General features: G+C 42.2%; 1 protein-coding gene across 18 annotated transcripts in view; it reads right to left on the bottom strand.

Moving 5' to 3' along the window:
• The window catches only part of ANKS3 (ankyrin repeat and sterile alpha motif domain containing 3), a 33,770-nt gene that overhangs the window by 12,408 nt on the left and 9,312 nt on the right, over window positions 1-12,050 (bottom strand). For 14 of the 18 annotated variants that reach the window (XM_059693020.1, XM_059693009.1, XM_059693016.1 and 11 more), the window contains one exon: window positions 4,621-4,756. In XM_059693020.1, coding sequence (XP_059549003.1) covers window positions 4,621-4,756 — 136 coding nt within the window. Of the gene's footprint in view, window positions 1-4,620; window positions 4,757-5,850; window positions 6,741-9,519; window positions 9,630-12,050 lie in introns of those variants that run through there. The other 4 variants (XM_059693026.1, XM_059693022.1, XM_059693024.1 and 1 more) reach the window with 3 other exon arrangements.

The raw sequence follows: 12,050 nt of genomic DNA on the forward strand, positions 1-12,050 counted from the left end.
CTACCCTGTCAGGGTGCATGCAGGAGGCAGCTGATCGATGTTTCTCTCTCACATAAATGTTTCTCTCCCTCTCTCTTCCTCTCTCGCTAAAATCAATAAAAATATTTTTTAAAAAATTTTGTCCAGCGAGGGACTAATTTACTAATTTTCATAGTAAACTGAAAGACAATCACCATAACTGGTTTTCTTAAATCAAGAAGCAGAAAAGGCCCTAACTGGTTTGGCTCAGTGGCTAGAGCGTCAGCCTGCGGACTGAAAGGTCCCAGGTTCGATTCCGGCCAAGGGCATGTACTTTGGTTGCGGGCACATCCCCAGTAGGAGGTGTGCAAGAGGCAGCTGATCGATGTTTCTCTCCCATCGATGTTTCTAACTCTCTATCCCTCTCCCTTCCTCTCTGTAAAAAATCAATAAAATATATTAAAAAAAAAAAAAACTAAAGAAGTTTAAAAAAAGAAAATTCAATTTTTGCCGGGACCGGTTTGGCTCAGTGGATAGAGCGTCGGCTTGCGGACTGAAAGGTCCCAGGTTCGATTCCGGTCAGGGGCATGTGCCTGGGTTGCGGGCACATCCCCAGTGGGAGATGTGCAGGAGGCAGCTGATCGATGTTTCTCTCTCATCGATGTTTCTAACTCTCTATCTCTCTCCCTTCCTCTCTGTAAAAAATCAATAAAATATATTTAAAAAAAAAAAAAAAAAAAAGAAGCAGAAAAGTTTCCCAGGACTTCATGTGTAAGAAATGCCATAACGGGATTTACGGTCAAGATGGTGGAGAATACTGAATGTCAACTATAATTGAACATTTTTTTTAATTTTTAAAAAAGATAATTTTTTTAAATGCCATAATGGGCCAGTCCACTGCTCAGATGGGCTAGGGGGACATTTGGGGGAGCAGCAAGCTTGCTGAGTATGAGCTGAACTGAAAGCATCTGTCATGAGGGGGAGTCTCGTTCTTATTTCTTATACCTCTCACTGTCTGGGTTTGAAGAATTTTTTGTAACAAGCATGTATTATGTTTACAATCAGAAATAAATTTTGTTCTAAGTTGAAGAGATTAATATCTGTTCATAAACATTCGGAGCATCGTGACTTCTTAGCAATTTTATATTGTCAATCTCAATAACTTCTTAGGAAACCAGCTGTGTGTGCTGTTTTAGGAAGCATTTCAAATTGCCACTCATCTGAGCTTAAATGTTCAGCGTAACCCACAGACATTACTGCTTTATTGCTGCTCATAGTTCTTTGTATTTCATCACACCTAAAGGCACAATTCATGGATCTACTGGTATCAGGCTCCCACCTGATACGATCTATTCGGAGTTGATAAACTGGGGTGGAGATGTGGAGAAGTCGCTGATTACCACTGTACTCGTGTGAGCTGGCGTTTGTTACAAAACAATCCTGAGGCCAGGAAGAGAGCTGGGCAGAGCCAGACCCTGGAAAGGGGGCAGGTTCCCTCAGATGTGAACTGAGAGCTCAACTCTCAGAGACTGCCTGGCAAGTCAGGGAGTTACTGACCCTGGTTCCAAACTCGGGCCAGTGACTCAAGTGAACCACTCCCACCGTTCCCTTTTCAACTCACTGGGAGACCATGGTCACGCCCAAGCAGAACATGGAATCACAAAAATAAGTGTACATGGGAGGGGAACCAAGGAAAAGGCAGCTCCGTGAATCTAAACCTCCCAACACGCACTCTCAGACCTGCACACGTCAGCGGGAACCACAGAGAGAATCTCACAAATCCTACACCTTCAACGTGACCTAGATGGCAGAGAGCACTGCAAACTTCAAAGTCCCTGCTGCTGCAAAGAGCAGGCAAGTGACCCTTTCCAGCAAAAAAGAACCGACTTACTCACCTCTATTCTCTGTGGGCAACGCAGCAGATCTAGGAAAAACCACACAGAGGAGAGATGACGGGGAAGACAAAGTCCATTCTGTGGGCAAAAATCCTGAAAAAGAATCCTGGTGGAGCGGAGCATGACCCGGGGAAGTGACCTAGGAATGCACATGGGGCCTGAGGAACAGTCAGAGGAGCAGCCGGCCTTTTGGGGAGGGAGACCTCTGGAAACTGGGTAGTGAAGAGAAAAGCAACCAGGGGAAGTTCAGGATCTGGCAAAACAAAATAATATCCAAGGACACATAATGCTGGGTCCAACCACATCCCACTCCAAAAAGAGGCCACCAGTAAGCAGACTGGCCTTGGCACTGGGAGAAGGCGGCTCCTGGACCAGGACTCACACACTAGCCAGGCCACTAAGCTCTGTCCGTGAAATGCAGACGCACCAGCGATCTTCGCCGACACACCAATACCACAGGGAGCACATAAACACCGGGACTCAAACACACAGCAAGTAAAAACATTCCTTCCCTCTCTCCAAAACTCAGCCGAGGAGTAGGCAGAAAAACTGTGACATGACACTCTAAACTATACATCCTTCCACAGCACCTGAGGACAGGAAAAAGCACCCTGAATCCAAAATCCAAAATTCGAAACTGAGAGCAAAAAGGCAATATTATTTATGAATGAGTAGCCATACAAAACACTAAATAAAATAACAGCAAACAGAATCCAACACCACATTAGGAAAATAATACGCCAACTAGGATTTATGCCAAGAATATAAACTTGGTTCATTATTAGGAAATTCATTAATAGAATACATGTTAATAGATCTACGGAGAAAACTCACAAACATCTCCATAGATGTTGAAAAAGCCTTTGACAAAATTCAACACTTATTTCTGTAGAAAACACTCAAGGAAATGACAGATACTTGAATATTAAAAAAATATGCACATCTAAAGGAGAAGAAATGGGGGACATCTGTAATACTGCCAACAATAAATAAATTTTAAAAAATACACACACACACACACAGCCCTGGCCAATGTGGCTCAGTTGGTTGAGTGCTGTTCCATGTACCAAGAGGTCATCAGTTCCATTCCCAGTAAGGGCACATGCCTGGGTTGCTAGCTCGATCCCAAGTAGGGGGTGTGTAGAGGCAGCCAATTAATGTTTCTCTCTCATATCGATATTTCTCTCTTTCTCTCTCCCTCTCCCTTCCTCTCTCTAAAAATCAAACACACAAGCATACACACACACATACACCTTACTCTTAAGTCAGCATCTTACTTAATGTGGCATTTTTGCTAAGGTCAGGACTCAGTAACTGTCCACTGTCTCCACGTTGTACTAGAAGTATTAGCCAATGAAACTAAACAAACAAAATCAGAGGTATAACAATCAGAAAGAAGTAGTAAATCTATCTCTATTTGCAGATTACATGGGAATATACCTGGAAAACCCTACAGAATCAATAAATAAAACTAACTCAAACAATGAAATAACTAAGTAAGGCAGAAAAATATAAAAATTGTATACAGACATCAATAGCCTTCATATTCACAGACAATAAGCAGTTAGAGGATATGATGGTAGTGGATCCCTATTTACAATAGCAACAAAGTAAACCACACACTTAGGAAATATACTTAAATTATATGCAAAACATAATGAGGAAAAATTTCGCACCCTCTGTAAGACACAAAAGTATACTTGAACAAAAAGCACACTCCTTTTGTTAGATGGGATGCCTCAACATAAAGGGATAGTTAATTTATAAATCTGCCAAAATCTCAATGTCAACATGCTGTTTTTAAGGAGCTAGGCAAGCTGATACTCAAGTTCACACACACACACACAAAATGAAACCATGTCAGTACTAGAAGAAAACATGGATGAATTCTTGTACAACTAGGGCACAGGGAAAGATTTTTTTTTTTTAAATCCTCATCTGAGGATATTTTTACCATTGATCTTCTTAAAAAACTGTATTTTTATTGATTTCAGAGAGGAAGGTAGAGGGAGAGAGAGAGATATATATCAATGATGAGCTGCCTCCTGCATGCCCCATACCAGGAATCGAACCCACAACTCAGGCATGTGCCCTGACCGGGAATCAAACATGACTTCCTAGTTCATAGGCCGATGCTCAACCACTGAACCATGCTGGCTGGGCTCCACTGATCTTTAGAGAGAGAGTGAAAGGAAGGGAGAAGGGGTAGAGAGAGACAGAAACATCAATGTGAGAGATACATCAATTGGTTGCCTCCTGAACATGCCCTAACCAGGGGGACCAGGATGGAATATACAACCAAGGTACATGCCCTTGACTAGGATTCGAATCTGAGACTCTTTGTTGCTTGGGCCAACACTCTAACCACTGAGCCCACTGTCCAGGGCAGAGAAAGATTTTTATAACTCAAAATCCAGAGGAAAGAAGATTGATGTATTTGGCTATGTAAAATTAAAACATTTTGCACAGCAACGAACACCATAAGAAAGTCAAGAAACAAGAACCAGAAGCCAGTCCCCTTGTGAGGCTGCCCTCCTCCGTCTGGGTGGGCATCACAAGTCCACATCCTGGGTACCTGAATTCAGCCTGGTGGGTATACCTCTACACCCTAACTCACTAGTCCTTAGACAAGCAGCCCTCAACTCTGACTGCAAAATGGAGTCGTCAGGGGGGCAGAGGTCTGGCAAGGCTACAGGAGCCAAATCTCTTAGTAGGTGAGAGCAGGGGGAGGGACTCCAGGAAAGAGTGAGGCCACAGATACAGGTACCTGGGCTCCGATAGAGGCTCTTGGGCAGAGAAAGTGAGTGAGCATCGATCAACCCCACTATCTTCATGTGTCCATACTGCTTGGCCAGCATTCGGGCTGTGGCTCCACTGTGGTCTCTTGTGTCCACTTTGACTCCCTATGAAAATGGTAAAAGAACAAGAGTTAGGAACCTCCCCTGCACAGCACCCTCACTTCCAGGGCTGTGGACCCAGGATGAGAGGTGCAATGGCGTCTTCTCACCATCTTGGAAAGGTCTGCACCAGGGTCCTCTACAACCTCACAACGTGGGGAGAAAAGGCAAGGGCCTGTGTGGTCTCACTCTCAATGCTGAAAGTCGGGGTACAGCGAGGGGCTTGCTGGCTTGTCAAATAAGACATTAGCCCAGCCATCTCACAGCTGAGGCAGCTCTCCAGGCTCATCGCCTTTTGGCTTTCAGCCGCCGTGGGGCAGGCAGACAGTTAAAGAAGAGAGGCGATCAGGTGCTCTGGGCGAGGATACACTCAGGCTGCTGTGAGTGAGAGCCCGCCTTCACCCTTCACACCGGGCATGTGTCCACCTCGCTTCATTCTCTTCACACAGAAAATTGGAGACAACAGACTTGGTAAAGAAGCAGCCTTTAAAAGCATAATCAGAATAAGAGCCCCACTCTTCTGAAACAGAATTTGGTAACTTTTATCCTAAGCCCTAAAAAGTACTTATTCTATACAGCACTGTAATTACACTTCTGTGACTCTAAACTAAGGAAATAGCCCCAAATACAGAGAAAGCTTTTACGCACAAAGATGTTTAGCACAACATATTTGCGATAACGAAAACCCAGAGACAACTTTAATGCTCAGAGATGGAGAGTTCACTATGTTACCGTCATAAAAATAATTGGTATAACCAAATTTTTAAAAGAACCAGGAGACAAAACTGTATACACATTCCAATCGCAGCAAAACAAGTAAGTATACAAAAAGCACTACTGGAAGGAAATATACCCAAACTGTTAATATTATTTTTAAGCAGTGAGATAATAGGGACTTCTCACATCTTTCTTTTATACTTTCTAAACTTATTTCTATGAGCATGTTTACTTTTGAAACTAGAAAAGCCCAATAAACCTTCCATTTTCAAAGCTTCAACCGTGCGGTCTCGTATCTGCAGATGAGACTACCAGGTTTTGGAGCTCAGTGCTCTGGAGGGCATATCAGCAAGAGAAAGTTAAAACATTAAAAGTGCACATACCCTTCCCTGGCTGGTGGCTCAGTTGGCTGGGCATCATCCCATGCACCAAAAGGTTGCCAGTACGATTCCCGGTCAGGGCACATGCCCAGGTTGCGGGTTCCATCCCTGGTCAGGGCATGTAAGGGAGGCAACCGATCAATGTTTCTTTATCACACCGATGTTTCTCTCTCCCTCCTCTCTTTCTAAAAATCAATAAACATCCTCAAGTGATGACTGAAAAAAGACAATTTCTAGAGGGGAAGGGAGAACTGGGTGAAGGTGGTCAAAAGACACAAACTTTCAATTATAAAATAAAAAAAATACTAGGCATGTAATGTACAACACGGTGACTATAGTGAACACTACTGTATGATGCACAGGGAAAGTTGTTAAGAGAGTAAATCCTAAGAGCTCTCATCACAAGTTAAAACACAGAGCCCTGGCCTGTGTGCTCAGCTTGCACACCAAAGGGTCTCGGGTTTAGTTCTCGGTCAAGAGCTCGTATCTGGGTTTCAGGTTCACTCCCCACCCTATCTGGGCGTGTGCAGGAGGCAACCAGTTGATGTGTCTCTCTCACATCAATGTTTCTTTCTCTTTCTTTCTCCTCCATCCCCTCCTGCTCCTCCCTCCCTTCCTCTCTTGCTGAAAAGCAATGGAAAAAAATATCCTCAGGTGAGGATTAACACCCCCCACAAAATATACAGGGCAGGGCAAAAGTGGGTTGACAGTTGTGAGTACATGAAACAGAGTTTATTCTTGTATCATTATTCATTAATTATTTTATTATTTTCCATATGAACAACTGTAAACTTACTTTTGTCCTACCCCAGTGATGGCGAACCTTTTGAGCTCGGCGTGTCAGCATTTTGAAAAACCCTAACTTAACTCTGGTGCCATGTCACATATAGAAATTTTTTGATATTTGCAACCATAGTAAAACAAAGACTTGTATTTTTTATATTTATTTTATATATTTAAATGCCATTTAACAAAGAAAAATCAACCAAAAAAATGAGTTCGCGTGTCACCTCTCACATGCGTGTCATAGGTTCGCCATCACTGTCCTACTCATTATGTTAGCAACTTATTTTCATAATCTATATGAGATGATAGATGCTAACTAAACTTATTGTGGTAATCACTTCACATATACATAAGTCAAATCAACTTATACAGTGATATATATCAATTATCTCAAAAAAACTGGTGGGGGAAAAAATATGATTTCCACTGAGCCAAACCGGTTAGGGCTGATTTCTAGTTTCAGTTTGATAAAAGAAGCCCAAAGGTTTCAACCAGAACCAACAATACTATCTTCATGGTAGCCTGGAAAATTTAAAAAATTTTAAACTTTGAATTAATTTCAGACTTCAACCTCAGGCTACACCAAAGCAATACTATTCCTTAACAAGAAATGAGGAAGAAAGGAGACCCAAGAACAAGAAGGCCCCTGAGGTGAGGAAAGAGAGCATTACAATTTCTATCTATTTACCCTTTAAATGTTTTCCCAACTTTCTTCCTATTTTATAATATACATAAATTACAGGAAAATTACATGATCAACATTCATTGTAACTGACAGGAAAGCGGGATCAAAGTTTAGAGGCCACGGACCAGTCGTAACGTGGGTGCACTCATCAGCTGGAGGGCCACTGGATCAACTCTCAGCTCCCTGAGAGGCCCAAACGCACCCCATCATCCTGCCCAGACTGAGCTGCTGGAGTCGGCCCCCACTGGGAAGGGACAAGGGGTGCAAGGGAAGCAGCCACAGTCCTTTCCTCCCCTGGCGAGGAGTCTGAGGTGCCTGGCCTCATCCACTTCTCCATCTCCGAGAAAGAAGCCTGGCTCTGGTGGGACCTGGTGGGCCCACCCGTCTGGCTAACCATGACCCAGCAGGAGATCTGCAAGGAACACGGAGTGGTCATACAGTGCTAGCCAGGCAGCCTCCCCAGCAGTGGAGCAAACTGGTCCAATAGTCACATGCTCTGAGCCGTGCCCACCGGCCACCACAGCCAGAGGCAATTGCTTGAAATTGGCCAACAACTTTGCTGATTAGTGAGCTCAAGGAAGAACTCCATTGATTTCCTGAGTTTGATAATGTATGCAATTATGAAAGAAAAAATTCTTGTTTTTAGGAAATACATATGAAAGTAGTAAGAGGCATTATGTTAGCAGCTTATTTTCAAATAATTTTTAAAAGATTATACGTATGTAGTCTGACTGGTATGGCTCAGTGGGTGAGTGTTAACCTATGAATCAAGAGGCCATGGTTCAATTCCCAGTCAGGGCACATGCCCGGGCTGGGGGCTCAATCCCCAGGGTGGGGAGTGCAGGAGGCAGCTGATAAATGATTCTCTTTCCTGATTGATGTTTCTGTCTCTCTCTCCTTCTCCCTTCCTCTCTGAAATCCATGAAAAGATATTTTAAAAAATATTATATGTATATATATTGAGAGATATGAAATGTTAACACTGGGGAATCTAGCAAAGGTACATAAATTCTGAGTACTATTTTGTGATGTTTAAGTCTGAAATTAATTCAAAGTTTAAAATTTTTTAAATTTTCCAAAAGAAATCCAATACAATTTGTTTTCCCTGAGTACGAGTTGCCCATACACAGTCTCAGACCCAGGTGGGGAGTAAATAATCTGCACGATAGATAAATGATATAAGGTCTCTGATCTACCAATACGTTTTCTGTTTAAAAACTACATGAGTAACTCTCTCTTACAATTTTCAGTTCTACATTATTTAAAATCAGAGTTTAAACTAACTCAGAAGCAGAGGTTATGCTTCTTACAGTTCTTGGCTCATCTATTTTTCTTTGTGCCCATCTATTCTTGACCCTAGGCTATGTCTTAAGGATCCTAGTCTGTAGAAAAGGAAACCCAAATGGCTAACATATGAAAAGATGCCCCACCTCACCAGAAATCTGGAACATAAAAATCAACAGGAGACAGCTCGTCTGATACCACGTAGCAGGTGTCACTGAGGGTGTGAGAGGCAAGAGCTATAAAATACTATGGAAAAGTGTAAACTAGAACAACTATGGGAGAAAGCAAGTTAACACTCTCTAGTGCAGATGCACCCACCGTACACACCAAAGTTCTACGTTGAAGATTACATCCTGATCTCTTAGAGAAATCTATTTACACATGCTTGAGAAGACAGGTAAGAAATGTAAACTTCAGCACTGTTAGGAATAGCTAAGTGAACACCACTTAAATGTCCACTAAAAAAGGAAATGATAAACATATTTATACAGTCAGTAAGTACAGAGCTGTTAAAATGAGTGAATGATGTTGCCGAAACCGGTTTGGCTCAGTGGATAGAGCGTTGGCCTGTGGACTGAAAGGTCCCAGGTTCGATTCCGGTCAAAGGCATGTACCTGGGTTGCGGGCACATCCCCAGTAAGAGATGTGCAGGAGGCAGCTGATCGATGTTTCTCTCTCATCGATGTTTCTAACTCTCTATCTCTCTCCCTTCCTCTCTGAAAAAAATCAATAAAATATATTTAAAAAAATAAAATGAGTGAATGATGTCTAATTTACCAACACTGTTGAATGACACATACAATCTGGTATGTTATTTATATGAATCTTTAAAATATATAAAAACAAGTCCGTGCATTGCTTAAGGACACACAGTATGTGATGAAAGGATCAAAATCAGAGACAGGAAAGGTACAGACCAGCATCTGGATAGTGGTGATCTCTGGATCATGTGGGTTAGTTGCATTATCTTCTGTGCTTTTTTACATGTTTAAAGTACTTCACAATTTAAGATTCATAATTCTTGCTGCTGTGGAAAGAGTGTCAGTTGGTACAACTTGCTCTTCGGATGGCAATTTGGCAACATCCATGTTAATTTAAGACTGTACTTACTCTTCAATCTTGCACTTTTAGTACTGAGCTGTACAGAGGTGGTTGCACACATGTGCAGAGATATATGTGCACAGATATTCTCAAAGCAATGTGCATAATAGCAAATGGTTGGCAACAATCCAATTCTATCTAGACCACTTTAAAGAAATTGATTCATCCCTACAAGGGAGTACGATGCCACACACACAAGAAAAAAGCTTTATATGCTGATACAAAACAATATCCAGGATAGACAATTAAGTTAAAAAAAAGGCAAGTTGGGGAGTAGCCACAGGGAGAATGACCAAGAAACTGAGGCAAAGTCCAGAGGCAGGCTCACTGTCTATCTTCTGTCTCATCTGCATTTTTACCATGTAAATGTACTGTCCCCAAATCGGATAGAGTGTCAGCCTGCAGACCAAAGGGTCCTGGGTTCGATTCTGGTCAAGGGCACATATCTCAGTTGCAGGCTCCTCCCTGGCCTGGGCACTGGTCGGGGCACATGCAGGAGGCAACCAATCGATGTGTTTCTCTCACATCAATATTTCTGTCTCTCCCACTCTCTCTAAAAATCAATTGTTAAATATCCTCTGGTGAGGATTAAAAATAAGTAAGTAAATAAAAAGATGTTAACATTTTATTATTCTAAAATTCCCACCAATAAGTAAGAAAAAACCCCCACAAACTATACAATAGAAAATTGGGCCCAAAATATAAAGATACAATTCATCAAAGAATTACAAATGGCCAATATACTTTAAAATGTTCAACCTCATTAGCAAGTACAAACCAAAACTAGATGCCACTCTTCTCCCACCAGATTGGAAAAAAATTTAAGGTGGGTAACCTCCCATCTTAAGGGCTGGTGAGAAAATGAGCACCTTTGTATATTATTGGTGGAAAGGACTATAGAAACAACTTTTCAGTGGGAATTTAGTACTTTATATATAAACTAAATATTTCTCCTACTGGATTTTTAAAACAACTTTATTAAAATACAATTCACATACTATGCAATTCACCCACTTACAGTGTACAATTCAATGGTGTGCCACCATCGCCACAATTTCAGGACTTCTTCATCACCCTAAATATAAATCTTGCATCCCTTAAACACCACACTCTCCCCAATCTTCCCAGCCCCTCTAGCCCTAGGCAACCACCATTGTCTCTATAGCTTTGCTTATCCTGGATATCTATCTATATATATAAAAAGCCAGAGACCAGGATGCCAGAACGACCGGTTGCTACAAAGCCCACTGCAGACAGCAAACGGCCTGATCAGGGGGTGGGGCCGGCTGCCCCTGATCACCCAATAGGGTGTGGGGCTGGCCGGCCAACCTCCTGCAGCCCCTCCTCCACCTAGCCCCACCCCCGATCGGCCCCACAGACACACACTTGGGGGTGGAGCCAACCGGCCAATCGCCCAAAGTCCCTCCCCCCAGCAGGCCTTGCCCTGATTAGGCCCCCATTGGGGTGGGTCAGCCAGCCAACCTCCTGCCATCTCCTCCTCCTGATAGGCCCAGCCCCAATCTGCCCCTATAGGGGCCAGGCCAGCCAGACCCCACCTGTGAATGAATTCGTGCACTGGGCTTCTAGTTTCATATAAAAGGAATCATACAATATGTGGTTGTGCCTGGCTTTCACTGAGCATTATTTTCAAGGTTCATCTTTTTATGCCTGATTAATATTGTATGGATATAACACATTTTATTTATCCATTTGTTAGCTAATGGACATTTAGGTTGTTTCCACCCTTTGGTTATTATAAATAACACTGCTATGGACATTTGTGTTTTAAGTTTTTGTATGGACATATTTTCAACTCTCTTGTCTACATACCTAGGAATGGAACTGCTGGATCACACAGTAACTACTATGTTTGACTGTCTGAGGAATAGCCAGACTGTTTTCCAAAGAGGCTGCATCATTTATATTCCCATAAGCAATGTATGAGGGTTTCAATTTCTCCACATCCTCACTAACTCTTGTTAAAGTCCATCTCTTTTTTTTTTTTATTATAGACATCCTAGGAGTTTTGATTTACATTTCCTTGATGACTAATGATGTCAAGTATTTTTTTCATGTGCCTATTGGCCATCTGTGTATTCTTTTGTGTGTGTGTGTGTGTGAAATGTCTACTTGGATGCTTTACACATCTTTCAATTATCTTTTTATTAGGACCTATTAAATTTAAAATGTGAGCACCAGCAATCCCTCTTGTAGAAATACAGTATACATAAATAACTACACCCAGGCTAAAGCTATTTATAATAATAAAAGCGTAATATGCTAATTGGACCGGATGTCCTTCCGGACGACCTTCCAGACGAAGCCGGAGCTGCGAGGGAAGCCCAGG

The sequence above is a fragment of the Myotis daubentonii genome, chromosome 4, assembly GCF_963259705.1.
Source record: "Myotis daubentonii chromosome 4, mMyoDau2.1, whole genome shotgun sequence".
Taxonomy (NCBI): Eukaryota; Metazoa; Chordata; class Mammalia; order Chiroptera; family Vespertilionidae; genus Myotis; species Myotis daubentonii.